Genomic DNA, 25,851 nt, shown 5'->3' with positions numbered 1-25,851 from the left:
TAATTTAAGAGAGAATTCCTATATTTAAAAGGTGGAGAAAAAAAAAAAAGGAATAAAAAACACACAAAAAAAATAATACTCCATTGTGGAAAGTGGAACACCACTGGATTTGTCATTACCATGGCACAATCACCCGAAAGTGGCTGAGTACAGCGAGCCCACGACGCCGATCAGGACCTCGGTAGATTTAGGGAACGCCGTGATTCCTTGAGGATGTAAAGTGTTGCATATTCTTGTCTATTTATTTATTTATTTATTATGCTTTCTTTTGCTTAAGTGGGTGACAATGTGGTTGAGTCATTCAGATGACATTCAAATTAAAGGAAATATTCCTCTTTCTATTATGGTGCGTTGTGTGAACGCCAGAAACGAAACGAAACAAAAATATTTTCATTTCTTTCGATGGATTTCCTTCGTATTTTCAACTTCCTGGCTGGTATCAGCTGCAAACAAAAAAAAATCCACATAGTTTAAAAATAATTTTAAAAAAAGAAAAAAAAAACAACCCACCCCACCTCTGATGTCCCAGGTCTGTTATCCTCACAGTCTAAGGTTTTAGGGGTTAAGAGAAACTTCAAATTCCAAGGTCTTTCCGAAATCATCTTTGCAGAAGGTTTATAAGTCATGTGAAATCCTTTTGGAGTCCCTGAGTTTGATGGTCTAGAGATATTAGAGGGCTCGTGGTGGACTGAATTACCTTAGGACTGAATTACCTTTCTTAGCTACAGTTTGTATTTTGCTATGTAGGGTTGTAATGTGAGAATTCCAGAAGAGCCGTAGCATAAAAGTGCTTTTCTATTTTTTAAAAAAACCCATTCTAGTCTTACTAAGAATTAGAGAATTTTTTTAATATCAGTTTTGTAATTTTTGATAAAGTTGTCAATATTATGATTAAATCACCAGAAAAAACAGTTCCTGTGCTGTTCTCTTCGGGGCAGGGACTTTGTCTTCCGACGGATTGCTCGGTGCCACGATGGGATGCCCGCTCTTAAACGGGGCCCCGGGCACCGCTGTGGAATTAAATGCAGCCCACAGCTGTGAGGGTGAGTTAAATCCATGAGAGCCAAGGCAATTCCCAGCTCAGGCTGCAGCTCCCACTGCCTGCCCGTGGTCTGTGTGCTCCTGGAAGGCGTCGGCGCCGCGTCCCACGGGTAAGTTTGGGGAGCTGGAGGAGGCTCCTGCTCGCAGCAGCCAGGATCCCATCCCAGGCATTCCCATCCTCCCCATCCCACCCCTCTGAGCCAGCAGCTGCACCTCCAGGGGCCAGGATTGCCCCAAAACACCCAGAGCTCCAAGCAGGAGGTTCCAGCAATCCAAACATCAAACATTCCTTCAGTTCAGTACTCACCGTTCACACTGGGATACAACTTGGAGGCTAAAACCTTGGAAAACACTTGGAGGCTAAAAACCAAAAAAAATCCTACAAAAATAAATTGTTCTATCCCCAGGCCACGATCCTGGGAGCTGCAGGGACTTCCAAGGCCACAGACACCCCACCAAGCACTCCTGCCCTGCTCCTGGTGTCTGGTTATCCTCGTGCTCCCAAGGATGAAGAGCAATTCCATGCTCTTGTGTCTCCTCAGATACTGCTGGTGATGCCATAAATGCCTGGACAGCTCCCAAAATTCCCACCAGCCTGGTGTGATCCTGCATTACAGCCTCTCCTTCAGCCTGGAATGCTGACACTTTGTGTTGTATAAAGCACTGGGAGCTCAGAGCCCTCATTTCCCTCTGCCAGGTCTTGGCTGTGAACACTTAAAAGCAGTTTTTTGTTGTTCTGTTAAAAAAAAATATAATTAAAAAATCCAAGATTTGATTTGGAATCCCCCATGTGAAAGAAGATCCTGGAGAGATTCCATCTCCACGTTTTTACCTGCTGTGAGATAAGGGTTGGTTTGTAATTGAGTGTCATCCCAAAGGGAGATAAGGGGTAGGATTTACAACTGGAAAAAAAATTATATTTAGAGCAGCACTGTCTGGAAATTCCTGCTTTGGGAAAGATCTGGGAAGTGGGAAGGGTTTTGACTGACACTGGATGAAGCAGGGAAGGAAGAGCAGGAGCATCCTGAGGAATTGCTGGGAGAGGTCCCAGGGAAGCACTGGCACAGGGTGAGGAGTTCCAAATTCAGGCAGGAGCTGATCCCAGTGAGCGATGCTGGGCTGAGCTGTGGGATGGTGACCAGGTACAGATGGGATGGACAGCAAAGGCTTTTCCAGCCACCCCCACATCCATGGTGCAGGTAAGTGGTAAATCCTTCACTGATAATTCCCTGAATATCTGAGGGATCAATTCTTGGGGTGACAAAACCACAGAATTCCTGCCCAGCTGGTTTCTGCTTCACTTGGACCCCCAGCAGGTGGCAGAGGGGCTGCAGGGTCTGTGCTGAGAGGAACCAACTTCCCAGGCACCAAACAGGAGCAGAACAGACATTCCCTTCATGCCACTGCAGAAGCTTCTGTCTCATCAAACCACAACCATTTGAGGCCTTTTTGAAGGAGAAGCAATTCTGAACTCCCAGCAGAAACACAGCTCATTTCCACTTCCAGGAAAATAAGTTCTTGCTTCTCTCAATGGTTTTTCTCTATAGAGAGAAAAAGTCATAACAACGTTTTGGGGGTTATCATTATCTTTTCTTAGTCATGTGATTGAGCTTTCTGCTTCCAAGGAAAAAGGGAAGAGTTACATCTGAAAAATAAAAAACTCCTTCCCTTTCCTTCCTTTTCCTTTTCCTTTTCCTTTTCCTTTCCCACATTTGTTTAATTGGGATCAAAAGGAGAATCTGTAGTTCCCAGACTTGGCCTTAAGAATTTCATTAATCAAAACAACAAACAGGAGATAACAAATGGGGTGTTGGGAAGGAATAAACCTTTGTCATTTCCAAGTTGGTTGTGACAACAATAAAAAATAGATAGCAAATTGTTAGACAGTAAATCAATAAATGCACTATAATTTTTTAAAATATATTTTAAAATTTTGGAGAAATATAAATGTGGTTTTTGCCACCCTAAAATCAGCAAGGGGACAATGGCTTTTATGGAATTGCCCATAAATTCCTGGTTTTGCAGCCACCTCACCAAGTTTCTGTCCAGATGTGGGGTCCAGGTGTGCTCCCAACACCTTTTACCCTCGGATCAGGAGCATCCTCAGCTGCATCCATCCCAAGGGGGAGATGGAAGGAGTTTGTGCTGATGTGAGGCATGGAAACACATGTCCAGGGCACATGTGATCCTTGTTAAAATGCTTGGGATGCTTGTGGGGGAATTAGGCTGGAGCCTGGTAATGGTGCAAATCAAATCTGGGACAGGCAGGGAGTCCTGGCCAGGGCAGATTTAAGTCAGGTTTAGCTAAAAGGAGAGTCAAGCTTTGGGAGTAACAACAAAATATCTGCATCTGCTGGAACTGATTGGCTTTGCTGAGAGCAGAGCTGGTATCACTGAGGAATAAAAGAAAGGCAACAAAGCCCAGCAAGCAGCAAATGATGAATTATTCAATGCAAATGTCAACTTTTAGTAGTGGCTGTGCTGTAAATCTTTTTTTTGCAAGGCTGAGCGTTGCCATTAAGCAACTCCATATGATGCTACATCTGTCAGATTTCTTTTGTATCATTTTATTTTTATGGATGCCGGGGGAAAGTATTGGGAATTTCCACGCTCAAATTTTATTAACATCATTCCTCACTTTCTGTCATCCTCTGATTTAATGTTGGTTGATTTTACTGGCAAGGTTAAATCCATGCCCACTTCTGTAACATCCCAGGCTGTGAGTCTTCAAATGAAAATCAGCTTTTGCTGAGAAATTTTAATTTTTCTGTGTGCTCAACCCGAGTTGAATTGCTGGGGAAGAGGGGGAATGGTGAGGAAGAGTGAGGATGGTGCCATCACTGTGCAGCGCCGGGGGATTCCTATCACATCCATATCATCAATCTGCCCAAGGATTTCTATAGCTCCCATTATCCCCCTGCCTCCAGGATAAGGAGCTGGCAACAATTGCCCATTGTCAGTTTATGAAGGAACTTTTTCATCTTCCTTCCCCAAAGACTCAATTCTTAATTAAGTAAATTAAAATTAATTACGGAATGTGTGCAACAAGATGTTATCGGGGCTGTGCCCGAAGTGAGCCGTGTGTGCTGTGCCTGTGTCACACCAGCAGGGAATGGCTCCAAACTGAGGCAGGGATGGGATTTTGGGAAGGAATTCCTGCCTGGCAGGGTGGGCAGGGCTGGCACAGGTGCCCAGAGCAGCTGGGCTGCCCTGCATCCCTGGCAGTGCCCAAGGCCAGGCTGGGCAGGGCTGGAGCACCTGGGACAGTGGAAATGTCCCTGCCGTGGCAGGAGCGTTCCCATCACCTGGTCAGGCCTCAGCCTTGTGAAAACCTCTCTGTGCAACACTGTGGGAGGTTAAAAACACCTTCCAGCCCTGAGGCTGAAAGAGTTGCAGTTGTTAAAAGATAATTTAATATTAAGCAATTCCTAAATATCCAAAGGACAAAGGACATTTCCTAACAAAGCCCAAAGCACCTCTGCATGTTTTGTGATGATTTCTTGTTCTTTGTTAGGCAGAGCTTTGAACTGAGCCACATTCCAAAGGATGGGACTGCTGCACTTCCATTAATTAGCTTCCAGAGGAAGATGTTGACATTAGCTATTGGACAGGGATCCTCTTATTAACTGCCTGATAAGGATGACTTCAGTGCCTCATGAAATCATGGATTAAACAGCAAGAGTGAGGGAAGGTGGCCTGAGGATCATTGGTGCTGCAGCAAAATGAGCACAATTATTTACTGAATGAAAGTGGAATAGGTTATTGATTTGGATCTAAAACTTATAGGAGATGAACATCTCAGAGAAGTCAGTGTTTTCTGAAGAGCAAATCCCTGTTCCAGGAGTTGGTCAGAGCCAGGAGAGTCCTCAGTGTGAGCTGGCCAGGCCAAGCAGGGGAAAGGAAAGGAAAGGAAAGGAAAGGAAAGGAAAGGAAAGGAAAGGAAAGGAAAGGAAAGGAAAGGAAAGGAAAGGAAAGGAAAGGAAAGGAAAGGAAAGGAAAGGAAGGAAAGGAAAGGAAAAGGAAAGGAAAGGAAAGGAAAGGAAAGGAAAGGAAAGGAAAGGAAAGGAAAGGAAAGGAAAAAGGAAAAAGGAAAAGGAAAAAGGAAAAAGGAAAAAGATGGGTTTTGTGCTCCCTTCCTTCAGCCCCACCAGTTCCCACTGACAGGAATTTGGTTATCCCTTCCTCCCAGACATCAGAGGAGGCTCCCTGAGTGCAGCTTTTCAGCTGCTCTGAATGAACAAAATCAGTGTTTTCCCAAATGTGGTGATGATGGGTTACAGAGCTGTAACTGATTACATGGCCTTTAGTTATCATGTCCAGGAGTGGTTCATGGAGTGGTTCATGGTCTTTTTAATGATCCTTAAAAGATGAATGAGACTTCTTAAAAATTTCCCTCAGTTAGCGACTTCCTAATTTCTAACTCTTAATCCTCAAAGAAATTTATTTCTACTTTTTTCTTCAATAAAACCAAGCCCTGGTAAGGCACAGCTGATCAGAAGTCATGTTCCCTTCTACATGTTTCTGGACCCAAAGAAAGAGTAAAGTGGTTCAAAGTTTCTGCTTCTGAGAAAAAGAAAGTTTAAAGAGCAAGGTTGTTTTCAATCAGCTGCTGGTGGTGCTGCTGAAAGGGCATCAAGACCCCTCAAATCAGGTAAATAACAGAGCTGAAAGCTTGCTTGGCTCAGAAATTGCTGCTTTTAACTCCAGTTGCACGATCTGTTTTTTGTTGGAAAATCTGAGAGCACTCTTCCTCCAGCCCTGCAGACAATTGCACCTATTCAACTTCTGGGAGAGTTCAGAAACACGGGGGTGTTTGGAAGCTTTTCTGGAGCATCTCCTCAGCAGAGTGTGAGAAGCACAGTCTGATCTCAAACAAACCCAGCTAAATTTACCCTGCTCCCACCCACCCTGGCGAGCACTCTTGCCACACTTCCCTGCTCACACGTCTGGGTCAGGGCTTCAATGCTCCGTGAAAATTGGATTGCCATTCCGCAAAGCCTTCCAAAGACATTTGGAAATTTATTTCTCCCCTCAATCTCACTGCTCTGCTTTTCCCAATCGCTCCACAGCTCTGGCTCCCAGGTGCCAGAGGAAACCTTGTTTGTTTTCTGCATCACTGAGGCCAAAATGTTTTGCTTCAACCCCAAAAATTCCAGCCCCAAAATAGTGCTGCAAAGGCTCTGCTGTGGGGAAGCCTCAGCAGAGCATGAATATCCTTGGAAGATTTTAGCTCCATCAGAGCATATTTGAGTTTCTCCTCCTGTTGTTCTGATTGGGATGTCACCCCACAGCAGCAATTGTCTCCTGATTTCCAACCTCAGCTTTGTTTTCATCTGCTCTGGGGGCTGTTCAGCCTCTCCCTCTGATGTGTGAGCAGTGCTGCCTCTCCAACCAGCAACCACTTCCCTCTCCTTGGAACAGGCCAGGCATTCTCCCTCTCCTTTCCTCTCCTCTCCTCTCCTCTCCTCTCCTCTCCTCTCCTCTCCTCTCCTCTCCTCTCCTCTCCTCTCCTCTCCTCTCCTCTCCTCTCCTCTCCTCTCCTCTCCTCTCCTCTCCTCTCCTCTCCTCTCCTCTCCTCTCCTCTCCTCTCCTCTCCTCTCCTCTCCTCTCCTCTCCTCTCCTCTCCTCTCCTCTCCTCTCCCTGTGATTTTTCCTGCAATCATTGCTCATTTGGGCAGCCAGACTGGGGGATTTGTCACCCCTGGAGTTTGAGGAGCAGGATTTCACCTCTCAGTATCTCAGCAGGACGTGCCTGTTCCTCTCCTAAATCCCTTTCACCATCTGAGCCATACCTGGAGCTCGTGCTCCTGTTGGAATCCACTGAAGTGTGTAGATGTCTGTGGTTGTTCCCAGTCAATCAGATTTGATTTTGGTTCACAACATTTATATTAAGAGCTAGAATTAGTATGTGGCAACTAGATTCCAGAATAAAAAATATTGATCTAAAAGGAAGGAAGGTAAAATGAACGTTGCTGTACAAGAAGGCACATAAGGTTTGTGCCCTGATGGAGGAATGGCTGGATGGGGATTGACTTCCCTGTGCCATTCCAGGTGAGGAATGTGCCTCACTGAGGGTGGGACTTTGCCATGGAAGTTAGAGAAATGGATTTAGACTTTGCCATGGAAGTTAGAGAAATGGATTTGCAGGCAGAACTGCAAACAGCAGCTCCAGCTGAACAACCTGTGGGGGATGGAATAACGTGGTACATCCATTTCCTCACATTTCCCATCTCCTGAGGGCTCTGAAAGCATCTTTTCCACAGCACCGTGATCCATGGCTCAGAGAGCTGTGCCCTGGATCCCTGAAGTGTCCCAGGCCAGGCTGGACAGGGCTTGGAGCCACCTGGGATCATGGAAGGTGTCCCCATGGTGGGGACTGGGATGGGATTTAAGGTCCCCCTCTGCCATCCCAACAGGAGCTTTCCTGCCCTGCTTCCCCTAAAGCAGGAATTTCTCCTAATTGTGCTTGAACATCTCATAAACACACCGATCTGGTCCATCTGGCACTGAGGAACTCCCAGCAAAGATCACACTCCACTTGTGCAAGGAAGAATCACAGAATCCCAGGATCACTGAGGCTGCAGGAGACCTCCAAGGCTGAGCCCAACCTGTGGCTGATCCCCACCTTGCCAGCTAATGAGATGACCCAGTGTCATTTTCCATTCCTCCTCTTTGTTTGCTTGTTAATTCACAGCTAAACCCTCTTTATAGTGGGAATCCTAACAATCTTCAGCTATAGGGTATTATAAACTACTGGAGACGTGCAGGATGTCCTAAGGTGGCAGGATTTACAAACCCACAGAGGATTTTCTGGCCAATAAAAGAAATAAAAGTACAGAACTCTGATTTTCTCATCTTCTGGCGTGCCAGTGTTGCAGTTCTGAATATCACATTAAAATATTGCCTAAATCCCTCTTTTAATTTCCAGAGGACCTCACATCTGGCAGCAAACTTGCAAAACATTGCAGAACATTCTGGAAAAAAATGAAAGCCTGTCAAAGCTTCATGTTCTGCTAGGATGGGGCTTAGCAGAACTCTTCTGTAAGAGACTGAGTTATGTTTTCTTGGAGCAAATAATTGCCCTCATGTCTCTCAATATGAACCCCTGCAAATGATGTTCCTCCCCTGGGATCCAGAGGCTGCTCACATTTATATCCCAATAAGCTCCTCATATTGAAGAAATGTGTCAGATTTCACGTCCTGCATGGCAGCTGCAGCTCTCTCAATCATTGTTATTAAAGAATATTTGCACACATTGCCATCTCTGTCAGCTTAGACAATTTTTTTTTTTTGCAATTTTGCAAAACCAATTTCCCTGCCCTGGGTCTCTGCAACAACAGCTGGAAAGGCTCTGCTGATGGAGCTCAGCAAGCGGCACTTTTGGCCTGCCTGCTTCTCCTTGGTAAATCAGCCTGGCAGGAGTTTCAGAGAAATTCAAGGTTTTGTTTTGAGAAAGTTCATTGTTCCTGGAGCCCTGCTCTCCTTTATTCAGACAAACAGACGCTCCTGCTTTGCTGGGATCGATGAGTGAGGGGATATATTGGGAAGTGGTGTGGGTTTGAAGTGGGATTTGCTTTGATATTTCTGTGCAAAATCCATGTGATGGCTCACTGACTCATACAGCTGAAAATAGGTGGTGATATCAAGCCCAGAATTCTTTACAGATTTTTCCCCCCTTTTTCTTGCTTAGCTAGCTGCTCTTCCAAAAAATTCAGGTCATTATTCAAATCTATGCTTAGATTAAAACTCCAGATAACATCACTCTTACTCATTGATGAATCACACTGGAGCAAATTTTGGTCCTACTGAACTCACTCTGTGTTGCCTTAGTCATAAGTTTGTTTGGCAAATCACATGTCATGCTCGAATTAAGCACTTGCTTAATAAGATACTTTTAAAATACATTCAGGAAAGTTTGCCCATAAGATTTATATAGATAGGATTTATATTGCAAACTTGTCAAAGCAAAACTAGAGAATGAAAAATTCTGTTAATTCTGAGTTAAAACATGAATTTATGTTGTCAGCAACAGATCTAAAGGGATTGTTAGATATACATGAAAATTAAACTTGTTTTCTAAAGTCTATTTATAAATTAATTTTAAATATTGGCTTCTGGGAGGCTTTGGAGTAGCAAACACCCCCTGGATGTAGTGATGCCACCACCACCCACAGGGGCTCAGTGTCACCACAGCCTCTGCTCTGCACTGCTGACACCAGCTTGACCTTTCCCAAAGATTTTTTTACATTGCATGATCCCTATGCCAATGTCAAATTTGCACTGAATCTTTTTAAAACTGACACCATATGGCCCTTTACATTAACAGGGCCATTTTTCCCTGAATGAGAGAAGGGGAATTTACTGAATTATAATTTAAAATCTAAACACAAAATAGACAACATAAATAAAACACTTCCCCAAAAAATGGCAGAAAATAAAAGTTGTGAAGTTATATTTAAAGGAAGAGCAGGAACTGAGGGTGGTGGATGGTTATAATAAATTATAGATTGTAATAAATTATGGCAGATGGAAACAGGGTTTGGATGCATCCATTAGCTCCAGCTCCCTCCCCTGCCTCATGTGAAATGAGCCCTGGAAGCACTGACACGTTACAGGTATGGCTAAAAGACAAAAACAAAAGGAATTTAATATATTCCAAGCATGCTCTGAATGATGATGTGTCTGTGGAATAGGCCAAACGTGAAATGAGGGTTGGCAAGTTGCAATTTGGCAAACTGCAAGCCAGACCACAGCAGGACCCGTGGGCAAAGTGATCCTGCACTTCCCTGATGCTCCATCAGCCCAGGGCTCCCTCCCATCCCAGCTGAGATGGAAAAGCTCCAGAGGTGCTGCTCAAACCACCACCAAGGCTCTCCCACAGAACTGAGAGCTGAGAGCTGAGAGCTGAGAGCTGAGAGCTGAGAGCTGAGAGCTGCTCCTCAGGCATTCCCAGCTCCATGGGGAGCCTTGTTGGGGCTGTCCCTGTCCCTGTCCTGAGCTGCTCCTCAGGAACTCCCAGCTCCACGGTGAGCCTTGTTGGTGGCTGTCCTGTCCCAGGGAGAGCCTGCTCCCCCTGCAGCTGCTGATGGAGCAGAACACAAGCTTGTTATTAAAGAGGTGCCAGTGGGAAAGGAAAAGGAAAAGGAAAAGGAAAAGGAAAAGGAAAAGGAAAAGGAGAAGAGAGAAGGAGAAGGAGAGAAGGAAAAGGAGAAGGAAAAGGAAAAGGAAAAGGAAAAGGAAAAGGAAAAGGAAAAGGAAAAGGAAAAGGAAAAGGAAAAGAAAAGGAAAAGGGAAAAGGAAAAGGAAAAGGAAAAGGAAAAGGAAAAGGAAAAAGGAAAAAGGAAAAGGAAAAAGTGAAAAGGAAAAGGAAAGCTGGGCATGCAACCACAGCTCCCCAAGCTGCAATGTTTTCATGTGACCCAGGTGATGTGAGGTCACTGACTGCTTGGTCCCTTGCAAGTGGAGTTTGGATGAGGCAGGCAGGTTGGGATACAGCTCCTCGCAGCTTTATGGATATTTTCCTCAAAAGGATTAACCTGTGACTTCAGGAAAAGCTCACAAAATACCTGTGTGTTTAAAATCCAGAGATTGTGCAAAGAAATTAATTAACAACCAACCACCAAATACTTGGGGGAAGAGGGGAATGGATTAATTTGGGAGCCTTGATAACCTACCTATTGAACTGGCTTTTTTTTCAATTGAAGAATGAAACTCTGATGCAATTTTCCTATTATATAATGGCATTATTTTCCCACTCCTTTATTCCTCCTTTGTTTCCAAGAATGATTAATTGGTGACAACAACTCAGGTACCTGCAGAAACATTACCAAACCCAGCCATTCTTTTGTCTTGGAAGATTTTTTCCTATACCTGGAGTAGCCAGAAGCACCAATGTCCTCTTTTGTAATCTCACAGGATTATTTAGGATTTCAGGGTTAAAAATTCCCACCACACCTGTGACATTTCCTGATTTTCCTCTGGGAAGTCTGTGAGGTTCCACAGAAATGGTCCCACATGGTTTGGGAACCTCTTCAGATCTCCTTGAAGTTCCAGCTGCTCCTGCTCTTCTCTGCATTGGCTGTCCCATAAATCCTGCCCTTCCCAAGGACCTGGCCTTCTGCAGGCTGGGTGCTTGCTGTGCCCTGAGAGCCACAAATATTCCACCAATACTCCAGAACCACACAATCAATTTGATTAGAAAAGACTTCTGAGATCATTGAGTCCAACCTGCGACTGACTGATCACCACCTTGTAAAATGTCACATCCAGTCATTCCTTAACACCTGCAGGATGGGGGACTCCAGACCTCTCTGGGCAGCCCACTCCACTGTCCAACACCCTTTTTGTGAAGAAATTCCTCCTCATGTCAGCTAAAACCTTCCCTGGCACAGCTGAAAATTTTGTCCTCCCACCCTGTCACTACCTTGAGTAACCCATGATTTTCACTTTCAGTCCTCCAAGGCTCACATGGCAGAACTGATTTAAAGGAATCTCCATTCCTCACTTTCACCAGTGCCCCCTCTTTGCCCTGTCTGCTCTACCCCATGGCCACAATTCAGTTCCCACTTCTCCCTCTTTCCTTCCTTTCTTTCTTAGGGAAGTTCAGAGGAATTTTATGAGCAGGTCTTGCTCTGGGACACAAGGAACACACAGTTCAGGGATCCAGGAGCAGCCACAGCTTCCCTGGGCAGTGTGCCAGGCCCTCCCCCACCCTCACAGGGAACAATTCCTTCTCCACATCCCCATCCCTGCCCTCTGGCAGTGGGAAGCCATTCCCTGTGTCCTGCCACTCCAGGAGTGGCTTCCAAGCTCAAAGCCCTTTTCCAGCTTTCCAAAACAAACTCACTGCTGCCCCTTCCAGCGAGGTTTTCACCAAAAGCACAGGAGTGAAGGAGCTGGATGTGCCAAGGGGCAAAGCTGACCCCTCTTTCCTTTATTTGAGAAGGAATTCCTGGGCTGGAGCAGGGCTCCCAGAGGAAGCAGGAGCTGCTGTGAAGGTGAGACTCAGAGCATTTTGTGTGTTTATGGAGACCTGGGAGCAGCAGATCCCACTGAATGAAAGTGCAAGTGGGAATGCTGCATCAGCTTTGCTGTGACTGCTGTCTGCACACTAAATGTGCTTTTTTTAATGCTATTTTCTTAAAAAAAAAAACCCTTTGACAAGGAAGTACAGCAAAGTGAAGCTTGAATACATCTTTAAATCTGCATGTTGGTTGCATAACTCCCCAGGACACAGCTCCAAACTTCCTTTTGTTATTACAAATGTGTGCACAGAGCACTGCAAACATTGTCTCCATTCCTCCACTGCCTACAAAACACTTTCATTTTCCTTTTGACTCCTCTTGCAGCCCAGCAAATATTTGTGTTTCCTGATGCCCAGCAACGCTGTGAGAGATTCTGGTTTTGCTGTGGAGGCTCTCAGCCCCATTTTGCAGGAAATGGGGGAAGTCCAGAGCAGAGGGGACACTGATCCCACACCAGTGACAAGAAGCTTCCCTGTGATTTGCACACCAGTCAGATAAAAGTAAAATCTTCCTTTTGAGGGAAACGTCCCCTGACTCCCATTGGCACCAAGAATTGTTCCCAGGAGTGAGACCTGGGTTGTTTCTGCACAGCAGGAAATGGTTCTCACCGTGGTTCTACCCCAGCTGGGGAGAACTTTGGGGTTTGCAGGGTTTTCTCAAACTTTCCACTTCATTCATATCACACTGCCACTGCAGATCAGCACAAAGCAGTGACACCAACCTCAGAGCAAGGTGGGCAGGGAAAATGTTGCCATTGTGAATCAGGAAGAAAAATTGTTAAATCCAGGCCATTAATCCAGAAGACAGCAATTGTCAGGGGGGGTTTTGTAGGTGAGCTTTGAGGTGGGTTTTATTTTTATGAAAAGTACCCTTGGTGTATTTCCTAATTTCTTGTTTTTATCTGGTGGAAGGGGTTCCAGCCCATGGAATGAGATGACCTTTAAGGTCCCTTCCAACCCAAACCATTCTGGGATTCTGTGATTTTATTATTTTCCAGTTGTTTGAAAACTAATTTTTAGAAAGCAGCCCCACTCCTACCCTTGTGCAGAAATCCAGAACTACAGAGCTCTGAGGAGGAAAGGGAGCATCTCTTACCTCTGGCACAGAGTTTTCCAGAGTCCTCTTTATGGCAAGTCCTTCACTCTGGCTTCTGAAATCTGAATAAAAATGAAAAGTTTTCAATGCTCCATGGATGGAGGTTCCTGTAATTTTTTGATACAAGCTGGGGAGCTCCCAGCTCCTCAAAATGCACTGATTTATAAAAAATAAAAAAGAATTATCTTGTGTTTGCCTTCTGAGGTGGGAGATTTTGGGATAAATTTGCATACATTTGTAAACTTGGTTTTCATGATTTTTCTCTGCTATGTTTTTCTAAGTAACAATTGAGTAAACCTTTCTACTCTTATTTTCCAAAGTTAAAGGGAATAAATACCATCTTTATTAGGTACTGATTTTAACAATATTTTTCTAGTTCCATTCATAATCATTATTTTCTTCACTGGTCCCTGCTTTGTAAAGTTACCTTTTTCCTGGTGGTAAAACCCACATTTCTGGGGGTTTGAGCTGCACTCCTGCAGGTGCCCAATGGTTTGACTTGAGAATTCCACCCCAAATTCCTCTGGTTTCATATCTGGTAACTCACTTGTTGAATTGGGCTGTCAAAGAGCCCAGTCAAGAGTAGATTTATCTTTTGAGTCAGAATCCAAGATTTTAGAGCACAGGAAACAGCTGCAGCAGGTTCCTTTAGAGAGCTCCCGACGCCTGTGGTAACCTCCACACACAAAGCACAATTCCCTGTCATTTTAAACCCATTTCTTGACACAAATAGTTTTGATACAAATCTCTCAAATCAGGAGCTTCCTGCTGCTTTTCATCACTGTCCCTTCCTGCTGTAATTTAGGGAATCTGCAATTTTCATAGCTGCCCTTTTATTTCGTTTTATTTGGCGTCGGGCTTGAGATTTTAACTCCGTTTTCAACTTTTATAATTTTCATTCAGAGCTTTAAATCTCCCAGGAAGCTATTCTATACTGGATTTCAGGGTCTGGCTGATAGGTTTGGGTGACCTTCGAGGGGAAAACGCACAGGCTGCCACTTCCCTAAACCCTTGGAATAATTGGAAATAGAAATGGTTGGGAATGATACATTAACTCTGAGCATTAGGCACTAAGCATGCTTGCTGGCCACTTTGATCAAGCTCTTTTTTCCTGACAAAACCCCCTTTGAAATGAAGAGGACAGAGGTTCCTTTCACTTCAATCAGAGTTCTCAGACACAGGGAGAAAGAAGGACTTCATAACCTTTAAAAAGCCTCCCCTCGTCCATTCATGGATCTCCTGGAAAGCTCGGCACTTTCCCTTGTGCTGGAGTTACTAAGCCAGCTCCTGGCTAATTCCAGCCTTCCTTCCAGTCAGGATTTGCTTAAACATGAGATCAAACCCCTCTGTAAGGAGCTGGAATCTGGGATTTACAAATATTTGGTGGATTGTCAGCATGGCTTTCCTGCTTGCACCTCCTGAGCCTGCACATTGCAGGAGATGAATCTTTGTACACCTCACATCCTGATTATTTGTGTGCATTTACAGAACACCTTAAAAATTCCAGTTCTCTTTTAACACCTTGAGTGAAGGTTTTGGACACCCAGCAGTGTGCCTTGGCAGAGGCCATTATCAATTCTGGAATCTGTTTCTGCACTCTTTGAGCTTTTAATTTATTTAATGCTTGTTGTACTTAAAAGGTAACAGAGTAAAGAAGTAGTACATGCTCCTACTGGATTATGTTGCAATAATATACTGACATAATCATCCAAAAGTGATGCTTTTGCTTGGAAAAGATTAATGCATCAAAATATGAAGTATTAGGGGAAAAAAAACCCCACAAACCAACAAATAAACAGGATAAATCTGCAAGAATCTGCAGAAACGTGCCAGGCTTTGGGCAGCTACGGTGAGAACAAGGATTCCTTGTGTTCAACGTCACTATGGAGAAGCAGAAGCAAAAGCAAGGATGTGATAAAGCCCCCAAGCCTATACAGCTCTGACATTTCTAAATTTAAATTAAATTTGAGGATTTTTGGTCAATCCACTGCTCAAATGTGCATATTCGATTCCATTATCTCTATGAAGATGAGTCAGAATTCAGGTATTGAACAAATAAATTTTGTTTGAGACATTGTTTCCTTGATTTGTGCATGAAAAGTAAATTATTTTATCTACAGGTGAGTTACAGCCCCTAATTTTCTTACAGCTGCAATTCTTCAGAAAGCCTATAATATTTTACAAGTGGAAGAGATCAGATTATGTGCCTAAAAGATGGATGGTTGTGGCTTAAAGCTAAACTAATGCAAGCTGAAACTTTAGTTCTGCCCATGTTCAGCTCTGTGCAATGGCTTTTTTGACTACATAAAAAACCCCTTCTGTACCCTACAGGGCATAATTTAAAAAAAAAATTGCATTGCTTGTAGAAATAAAATAATGGGATGAGTTTAGGACTAAGAGCCACCTGGAGGGTAAATATGTTCCATTTTTGTATTTTTTTTTTTAATTTAAGTAGTGAAAAAGAGCAGAACATGCACACAAAGGGAAAAGGTTGTTATTATCTATTGTTCAGCTGTGCTGACTGAAAGGAGGAAAAGTCTTCCAGCAGTGTGTAAAATGCCAGGTTCTTGCAGAAGCAGAAGGAGCAAAGTCGTGGTGGCTTTTAAGTGCTGGAGGAGGAGCTGCCTGTCCCTGTCCCAGGGATGTCACCTGTGCCAGCTGATGGCATCCAGGTGGGAAATCCAGCTCACAACCACCCTGACATGCCAGCTCACCCCCAATTCCTTCGGGGGCACCAAACCCCTCTGGGGTCTGGGAACTTTGGCTGCTTCTAAAACGGTGATGAGTTATAAATCCTAAGCTAAACCATACCAATTTTCAATATTTACCTGTTAAATTTAATCCAAGGCAAGAATTGCCTGTCTTACAAAATAAAAATACTCTAAGGGAATTATAAATAAGTGCAGTCTATCACAGTTTTGTTCTCTGCTCCTTCTCTCATGTTTTTAAAGCTTCATTTGTTCACATGACTGAACACTTACCTGATGCTTTCATAGCAGTAGTTAATACAATTTCCAGATCTCTTTCCCAAGCTAATTTGTGTCTGTGGCTGATGAACACAATGTTCTTGCTGCTTCTGTTTCCCTCCTGTGTATTCCTGTGCTTGTTTCATCTTCCTTCTCTCTCTCTCTCTAGCTGACACAATTCTTTATTCTTCATTTTGTAAATCATGTGTTTGTCACGAACAGCAGTTGTATTTGCTATACAAAACCATGTAAATAAAAAACAGCAGCTAACTAAAAATAAAAGGCAATTCAGAGACTGAACGTGTTTTTTTCAAATTTAAAAAAATGGAAATTAGGTAGAGTTGGCACAGTGATCCAAAAAGTGAAGTTTTGAGTAAGGGTTTCAGTTTATTTCAGAAGGTAACACTGACAACTCCTGTGAGAGCTCTAAGGTGGAGGTGAGAGAAGCAGCTGCTTGGTCTCAGGGTGTCAAAATTGAATGGAAGTGAGGAAATATTTGAGGTACTAAAGGTCTTTGATGGAGGGTTTTGCAGACTAACGCAGGAAGCTCTGGATGGGCAGAGGACTGAGGCTCTGTCAAGGTGAGAATTTGGGGTTACTCAGTTCCAAGTAGTAGGACATTGTTTTTGATGGAAAGAGTGATGAAGGAGTTTAGTAAGCTAAAACATGAGGAGTTCACCGCAGAATGAGGGAGAATTTTTCATGAGGGTGGCAGAGGATGGGAACAGGTTCCTAGGGAGAGTGTGGTGTCTCCAGTCATTCCAAACCCACCTGCTCCAGGTGACCCTGGCTGCACTGGATGGTTTCCAGAGGTCCCTTCCAACCCTGAATATTCTGTGATGCTCTGGGAAAAAAAAATAAATAAAATTGCACAGGCATTAGTTTGTTTCTGAAGTGTTGGATTTTTGTCAACCCTCCTGATGTTTTCATGGCTGGAACTCTTTAAGCCCACATTGATCAGCATGCTGAGGAGACAAACCCAATGGCTTGTCCAGAGAGTGGGGACACTGTGGGGAGAGTATGGGGAGATACTGGAGACTCTGTGAGGATTCTGCGAGGGCACAACAGGAACATTGTGTACACACGGTGTGGATACTGTAGGGGAAACAGTGGGGACACTGTGGGGACACGGCAGGGACAATATGGTACAATGTGGGTCACTGTGAGGGACACAGTGGGGACACTGTGGGGACACAGTAGGGACAATGTGGGACACAGTAGGGACACTGGGGGATACAGGGAGGACACGGCAGGGACAATGTGGGACACTGTGGGGACACTGTGAGGGACACAGTAGGGACACTGTGGGGACACTGTGGGGACAATGTGGGACACTGTGGGGACCATAGTGGGGAGACATCGGGAAGAGACTGTGGGGACAATACAGGGACACTGTGGAGAGACAGCGGGGACACCGCGGAGGCACTGCGGGGACACTGTAGGCACACTGTGAGTGCACCGTGAGCATCCTAGGCACACTGTGGGCACCGGGAGGGGACACAGCAGGGACACGGCGGGCACGCTGCAGGGACACTGCGGGCAGCCGGTGGGGACACGGCGGGCCGGCTCGGGACGCTCGGAGCGCTCCGCTCCGGCTCCGCTCCCGCCCGGTCCCGCCGCCCCCCTCAGGCTCCCTGAGGCTCCCTCAGCCTCCCGCCCTCGGCTGCGCGCGCAGCGCCGCTCCCGCCGCGCGGGCTGCCGGGAGGGCCGAGCGGCTGTGGTTAATGTCCGCCATGTTTGCCATGGCGCAGGGAGCGGACCGAGCGAGCCCGGCGCGGATCTAGGGCTGCGGGGCGTGCGCTGCGGGCTACGGGCGGCCCCGCCGGGAGCTGCGCCGGGGCGGCGGGACCCTCCATGGTGGCGCGGGCGCGGCGCGGGAGCGGCTGGGAGGCGGCGGCGAGGCCGCACTGAAGGCCCCCCCCCCCCCCCCCCCGCCCGCCCGGCCCCGGGGTGTTATTGTGAGGGGGAGACAATGAGCAAACTCTCCTTCCGCGCCCGGGCGCTAGACGCCGCCAAACCGCTGCCCATCTACCGCGGCAAGGACATGCCCGACCTCAACGACTGCGTCTCCATCAACCGGGCCGTGCCGCAGATGCCCACGGGGATGGAGAAGGAGGAAGAATCGGTAAGGGAGCGCGGCGCAGGGGGGGCACCATTGTTTACAGGCACCCCCCGCACGGGGAACCGGCCGCCGGTATTCACCAAGCGCGCTACGCTCGCTCCGCCGCGGGACGCTCGGGGCGCTGCGCAAACGGCGCAGCGTAAGCCGCGGTCCGGCGCCGCGAGCGGGCCCTGCCGCCGTCCGCCATCTTCTGCTGCGCGTCCCGGGCGCGGGTGAGCGGGGGGGGCTCGGCGTGAGCGCGGCGGGACGGGACGGGCCGGCGGCGCGGAGCGGAGCGCGGTGGCGGAGCGGCGGAGCGCGGTGGCGGAGCGGCGGAGCGCGGTGTCAGAGCGGCGGAGCGCGGCGCCGGCCCGGCGGAGCGGGGCGCGCTGCCGGACAGGCTCCGGCTGCCGGAGCGGCTCGGGATGTCAGAGCGGCGGAGCGTGCGGCGCGGCGTGCCGGAGCCGGCTCGGGGTGTCAGCTCGGATTGTCAGCTCGGGGTGCCGGAGCCCTCTCGGGATGTCCGAGCGCATAGCGGCTCGCCGTGCCGGAGCGGCGGAGTGCAGAGTATCGGAGCCGGGCTGCCGGAGCGGCGGCTCGGGGATGCCGGAGCGGGCTCGGGCTGTGCCGGTGCGGGGTGTTCGGCATGCCGGGGCTGCTGCAGCGGGCTCGGGATGCCGGCCCGGTGGAGCGGCTCGGGGTGCTCGGCGCGTTGTGGACTAAAGCTGATACTACTCCTGCCAAGCCTGTAGTGAGTGGCTGTCAAGTCGCTCGGGCTGGGGAGGTGGTGGCGGCGTGAGAGTGCTGGGTGCTGTGCTGAGCCGCTCCACGGGGAACGAGCGGGTCCGGGCCAGCTTCTCCCTTCTCCCTCTCCTCCGGCCGGGTGTCACCGAGCCCGGCGGCAGCTCCGTGTCGCGGTTCGGGCCGCTGTCAGTCCGTGCACATGTGGGGCTGAGAGCACAGCGCTGTACACACACACACAGTGCACATGTGGGGCTGAGGGCACGGTGCTGTACACACACACACACACACACACACACAGTGCACATGTGGGGCTGAGGGCACAGCGCTGTACACACACACACACACAGTGCACATGTCAGGCTGAGGGCACAGTGCTGTACACACACACACACACACAGTGCACATGTGAGGCTGAGGGCACAGCGCTGTACACACACACACAGTGCACATGTGGGGCTGAGAGCACAGCGCTGTACACACACACACACACACAGTGCACATGTGGGGCTGAGAGCACAGCGCTGTACACACACACACACACACAGTGCACATGTGGGGCTGAGGGCACGGCGCTGTACACACACACACAGTGCACATGTGGGACTGAGGGCACGGCGCTGTACACACACACACAGTGCACATGTGGGGCTGAGGGCACAGCGCTGTACACACACACACACAGTGCACATGTGGGGCTGAGGGCACGGTGCTGTACACACACACACACAGTGCACATGTGGGGCTGAGGGCACAGCGCTGTACACACACACACACACACAGTGCACATGTGAGGCTGAGGGCACAGCGCTGTACACACACACACACACACGCAGTGCACATGTGGGACTGAGGGCACGGCGCTGTACACACACATACTGTGCACATGTGGGGCTGAGGGCACAGCGCTGTACACACACATACTGTGCACATGTGGGGCTGAGGGCACAGCGCTGTACACACACACACACGCAGTGCACATGTGGGACTGAGGGCACGGCGCTGTACACACACACACACAGTGCACATGTGGGACTGCAGGGACAGCAAAGCACAGCGGCTTTGGCTCCGGTGTGGGACGGTGTCTGTGTTCCTGCAGCCACCCCGGTGCTGCTCGGGGTTATTTAACACCGCTGGTTCGTGCTGCTGCTGCTCGCTGTGCATCGCATGGCACAGGCTCAGCCGGACGCGTTGTGTGGAGCCTCGGAGCTTTCATGTTATTTCCAAATCAGCCAGCCGGTGTTCAGCGTGGCTGGACGTGTGGTGTGTGTTCTGCTCGTAGTGTTAAAGGGTGGAAAAGCTTTTGTGCGCTGAGGTAAATAGAAGTTTGTGGGGGTTTTGGTGAGCAGCAGGACAGCTTTGAAAGCGCTCGCACGCAGCTCTGGTGTCCTCGGAACGTACTGCTTTGTCTTGCTGATCTTCAAACATTTTTCTGTAAGAGTAAGGTTTATTTTCTGCTCCTGGGACTTGTGTAAGCTCAGGCAGAGGCTGTCGCCTGATGTGTCTGTACTTGCAGAGCCGATAGTAAATGCACCCTCCAGAATTTCCTCAATGAATCCGTGTCTCCGCCTCAGCCAAACCTCTGTGCCTGTGGATTGGCTTTTCCGGGGTTACAGCTGTCAAAGGAGGCTCCGCGCTTTCCTCGCTGCTTTTTCTCACCTGACTGTTGGTATTAAAAGGAATCCTCTGTCTTAGCATGGTGGGCTTTTATTTTTTAATTTACTGTGTATCAAAACTGCAGGAATTCCCCAAGAGTAACGCTGCTAGAAGCTGGGATTGTAGTTAAAAGGAACAAGACTGGGGTACTAATGAAGCAACATTGGAGACTAATTTGGTTTGCTCAGCCTCGAGAATCTGTCTTACAGCGCTATGTTTGCATTAAATATTGAAATTAGTTCTTTAAAATGGCTGTTATTTTGATAAATCATGTTTAAAATAAAGTTGTTAATGGAAAATTGCTGTAAGAGTTCAAGCAAACAAGCTGCTTAAATGATTGAGAAGATTAGATTTATACTTCAATAAAACTACTTTAGTGTTGTCCTACAAAGTTGTTTTTCTGTGTGAGTGAGGTTTGTTTTCTCAGCCCTGACATGTGGCTCTGTTTGATATATTATGTAATAGTCTCAAAATGAAATGACTGAAGCAATGTATAAACATAGTGCGAGATGCATCAGCCAGGCAAGATTATAAACTGCTATTCTTAGATTATTCTGATTATTGCCATGTGCTGATGGTTTCATTCATGGCTTGTTCTTCTCCCAGTGTAGCACAGATAATTCTTAATTAATACTTTTTAAAAAAATTATATGAAATATTTTTTTAAATCTAGGAACTACTGTTGTGGGTGTCAGTAGTTAAATATTTGAGAAATACCTAAACAGCTTTAATTCGTAGCAAGTACTGCTGTGATCCATTTGATGTATTTGGGAAGGGACTTTTGGAGGGAGAGGAAATCTCTGCACAGACATTTCTGCCCCCTCATTTCTGGGGTCTGTTTCCCGAGTGGAAGTTGTTTGCAGGCTCGGGGTGGCTGCTGTTCTCCATCCTCTGCTCGTGCTCCTCTGGCACCACAAAGGTCTGTTAGCACAGGGTGTCCCGGGGTCAGACAGCACCTTCCGGGATATATCCCACTGGAAATCAACATTATTTACAGATTTACAGGATTTAAAACGCTCTGGTGACGTGTCTGCCCTGTTCTTTACAACCCAGCCTCGCTGGTGCAGGCGTGTGGTTTAATTAGCTGGTGATTGATCTTTTGTACATATAAAAGTGCAGATTTTGGTCCATTTATTTGGGATGAATATTCTGGAAGTGTTTCTGTATGAGTATCTCAGAGATTTATATCCACTCGCAGCGTTTCACAAATCAGCAGCTCATTTCTCTCACTTGGAGATTCCAGCTGTGAAAGAATTAGGTTTCTCTTGTGTAGCAATGTTTATGTTACAAATGTTTATAATTTACTCGAAATTAAACCTGAGGCAGAAGATTGTGTGGGTTTGTTTTTAAGCTCACTGAGAGAACGGTGCTGTTGAGCAGGGAAGTTCCTTTCGGGAGGTCAGAAACTGAGCAGGGACACTTGTGGCTTCGCTTTTTTCTCCTGATGAGTAAGACTCGTATTTCCTAATGCTAATGAATTGTTTTGACTGGAAAGAGAGAAAGTTGCGGGCTAGATAAGCCCTGGGTTTGTTTTTTAGCACATAGCTGTGTTTTTATGTGAATAGCTGTTACTGAGATCGCTGAGTTGCGCTGTGAGGTGGAATGGTGCTCGGTAATGAGGCACATTCACACGGGAAGTGAATTCACCGCAGGCGTGAGGAAGCTGAAAATGCGGTGGGAATGGGTGATCCCGGGATTGCCCGGTCGGGGCTATCTGAGCCTTCATCTCAGCGCTCGTTTGCACATCCCTTCATTTACACTTGAGCTGGGCACGGCAGCACAGCCCGAGGGGACAGAGAGAGGAAAAGTGCAGGAATGGCAGCTTAAGGACGCTTTGGCGCTGCAGAAATGCTGACTCTGGACCCGTGGGAAGGGACTTTCCTTCCCAGCCCGACAGGGATCACCTCGGGATGAGCCTTCTCTGATCATTAAATACAGCCTTCGCTTCTGATAATTTTGACTGGAAGTAGTTAACTTGAAATTTATTTTTTTTTTCTTGGTTCATTCAGTTTCTTTTGTAATGCTGGAACTTGAAGTGCTCATCCTCGGGCTTTGAGGTGGTGATACTCCTGGAACAGCTTTTTCATTCTCCTTTCAAAGCAGGAAGCTTTTAGCTTAGCACGAGTCCTGGTTTTCCTGTTAAACTGTATCAGCAGAAATATCCCTAATGAATATTTCCCTCTGCTACAGGGAACTGGGAGAGTATCAAATGTGTGAGCATTTACTTAAGCTGCTGCTGTTTAGCAGTACCTGCCTGCTGCTGTGTGATGCACTCGGGTCTGGGTTTAAAAACACAAATACACATAAATCACTGCCCACACGGACAGAACCTGCTCTTAGCTGGATGTCTGTGTGTGGGCTGTGCACTCATAACCTGTGGTTGAACCCTCAGAGTTCCTACAAACGAGAGGCTTTGTGGAACAAAGAAGCTCAGACAGCAGTGAGAAAAACTGGAGGCCAACAGAGGATAACTTCAGCTCCAACCATGCAAATATTCTGTGGAACAGAAATCCCTCAGAAAGACTGCATGGGAATCTGTGTGAGAAACTCCCAGGGTTGTGTTTCCATGCAAAACCAGCTGAAATCAAGAGCATGCTTTGCTTAGGAGAGGAATTGGGTTTGTTTGGCTAAAATCAGCTGGGTTATCTGCTGGGGAAGTGAAATTCCCAGGGTAAGTTATTCCTCAGTTAGATTAAGCACCTGTATTTATTTACTTACTTGGGGAGTATTTGGAGCTGCTGAGATTACTGAAGTATGTTTGGCATTAGGCAGCAAAATGCTGGGCTGTGATTTTTATTCACAGAATTCTGCACTTCAGTTTTGTTTGAGATCTTTCCCTGCCTTCACCTCCTGTGCTTCTCTCCCTTCTCCAAGTCCCATTGCCCCGTGCAGTTCCTCCCAAGTGCCCATTTCAGTTCCATTTCCCAGGCATTATTTCACTTTCCAGCTCTGATCCTTTATCCTTGCTGTGCTGTCACCTGCAGCAGCTCTGGCCGTGTTTAATGTCCCGTTTGATAACGTGAATCAGAATTAACCTCGGCCAGCTGAGCTCTGGGGAGCTCTCAAACTGAGGAGCTCCACTTTAATTTGTTGTGGCTGAAGTTACACACGACCGAGATTTGCTCTCGAGTCTCTACCTCACGAGCAGTTTATTAGGGCTTATCACATTAACACCTATCAGCAAACCTGTCACAAGTGCTTGGGATATCAGCTCAACCCGGCATAAACGTCATTGATCCCCGAGTGAGCTGAGCCAGAGGAACCGACCTGCGGGTGGAGGGGACATTCTGCTTTTGGGGGTTTTGAGAAAGGGTGATGGTGGATGGTGCATCATTTCGTGAGGACGGGGATGGGAGCGGTGTCCCGCCGGGGTGACGGCTCAGCCCTGCGTTAGTCCCGCACGGTGGTTTGAATAAAGCTGCGCTTTGCTGAGCACTGGGGACAGGGATGGAGCGGTGTCACGGTGAGGTGACAGCTCAGCCCTGTGTTAGCCCCCACGGTGGTTTAGATAAAGCTGCGCTTTGCTGAGCACTGGGGACAGGGGTGACAGCTCAGCCCTGCGTTAGTCCCGCACGGTGGTTTGAATAAAGCCGCGCTTTGCTGAGCACTGGGGACAGGGATGGAGCGGTGTCACGGTGAGGTGACAGCTCAGCCCCTGCGTTAGCCCCGCACGGTGATTGGGATAAAGCCGCGTTTGCTGCAGGCCAGAGGCTGTGCGGGTCAGCCGGAGGATGGTGCCTCCTTTCACGGGGAGCGCTGGGGACAGGGATGGAGCGGTGTCACGGTGAGGTGACAGCTCAGCCCTATCTTAGCCCCTCACGGTGGTTTAGATAAAGCTGCGCTTTGCTGAGCACTGGGGACAGGGATGGGAGCGGTGTCCCGCCGGGGTGACAGCTCAGCCCTATCTTAGCCCCTCACGGTGGTTTAGATAAAGCTGCGCTTTGCTGAGCACTGGGGACAGGGGTGACAGCTCAGCGCTGCGTTAGCCCCGCACGGTGGTTGGGATAAAGCCGCGTTTGCTGAGCACTGGGGACAGGGATGGAGCGGTGTCCCGCCGGGGTGACAGCTCAGCCCTGTGTTAGCCCCGCACGGTGGTTGGGATAAAGCCGCGTTTGCTGCGGGCTCAGCGGGCAGCGCTGCCCGGGCGGGTCCGTGCCCGGGCCCTGCACACAGCGGAGCTGTCATTGGGTCGCACCTGGGCCATTGTGCAGCAGCTTTCCCTGTTGGGAAGGCTCCCGGGCGGGAGGGCAGTTCCATGACAAAAGCTCAGGAGAGCTATTGGGAATCGGCCTCCCGAGCTCAGGGCCTCGGCCCTGGGGCGTCTGGAACGCGGGGAGCAGGCTTTGCTTTCCTTTTCCTGCAATTTAAGGAAACCTTGGAAAGAAATAGCTGGGGCTTCCTTGGGTTTACTGAGTGCCAGACTTCACAGGGCTCCCGCTTGGCAAAACTGAGCAGGAAGCAGCTTGGTGCAATTTCTGTTTTGACTGAAACCGGTTGAAATGTCCTGCTCGAACAATTTGGATCAACAGACATTAAATCTGCTTATAGTAACCTCTCTTCATAATTATTTTTCATCAGAAAGATCATTTTGACTGATGCTGGATGTTCAAAAGGTTATTTGTAATTTATTTTGCCAACAAGGCTAATAAACAATGCCTTGTTTATGCCATAGCATATTTATCATTCCAACACTTCACCTTTTGGAAAGGTAAATGACTCATTTAATATTTACATAAATCTTGAGTGTCCTAAAATGTAACTACATGTTACATTATGTCCTAAAAGCCAGTGAGGTGAAGATCAATTGTAGAACTAAAGTTTCTGTAACAAGTAGAGAAGAATGAATAGAACTGAATTCCTGTCTATAAAAGGGTGTAAGAAGTAGGAAGAATAATTTTGTGAGACTAAAAGTGTTATCAGCATAGACTGTCATAATTTTGACATAATTTTGAAAGTACTGTTGACTAGTTTCGAGTCAAGGTATTAAAGTATTTGAGAATATACTATTTAAAGGCTTTGATTTTTGGTACATTTTGCATACTACTTAAAAGCTTTGATTTTTTGATGCATTTTGAAAATTCCTGCTTGTTAATGTATAATAATCACAGCATAGTGGGGCTGAAATGGATTAAAGTACTCTCCCTGTCCGTGGCAGGTGAAGTGCTACAAATGTAAGGGAGCAGAAATTTGCAGCAAAAAATCAGACTTGTTCATTTCCCTGATTTCC

At 47.3% G+C, this 25,851-nt stretch overlaps 1 protein-coding gene and 1 long non-coding RNA gene across 3 annotated transcripts in view; one reads left to right on the top strand and one right to left on the bottom strand.

Annotated features, from left to right (window-relative positions):
- Positions 1 to 216: 216 nt before the first annotated feature.
- LOC134421101 (uncharacterized) lies at positions 217 to 18,322 on the bottom strand. 2 transcript variants are annotated; one of them, XR_010028524.1, is made up of 5 exons: positions 18,180 to 18,322; positions 16,898 to 16,970; positions 16,142 to 16,360; positions 13,161 to 13,222; positions 217 to 2,582 (listed from the first exon to the last, which is right to left on the bottom strand). It is a non-coding gene; the product is annotated as an uncharacterized LOC134421101 (long non-coding RNA). The 2 variants fall into 2 exon arrangements; XR_010028523.1 differs by lacking the exon at positions 16,142 to 16,360.
- EPC2 (enhancer of polycomb homolog 2) overlaps positions 18,070 to 25,851 on the top strand; it is a 38,829-nt gene continuing 31,047 nt past the window's right edge. The window contains exon 1 of the mRNA XM_063161550.1: positions 18,070 to 18,251. Within this exon, the coding sequence (XP_063017620.1) occupies positions 18,099 to 18,251 (153 nt within the window). The 5' untranslated portion in view covers positions 18,070 to 18,098. The remainder of the gene's footprint in view (positions 18,252 to 25,851) is intronic.

This window comes from Melospiza melodia, chromosome 8 (genome assembly GCF_035770615.1).
Source record: "Melospiza melodia melodia isolate bMelMel2 chromosome 8, bMelMel2.pri, whole genome shotgun sequence".
NCBI lineage: Eukaryota > Metazoa > Chordata > Aves > Passeriformes > Passerellidae > Melospiza > Melospiza melodia.
The sequence above is the reverse complement of the archived record's forward strand: the minus strand, read 5'-3'. Positions and strand labels throughout refer to the sequence as shown.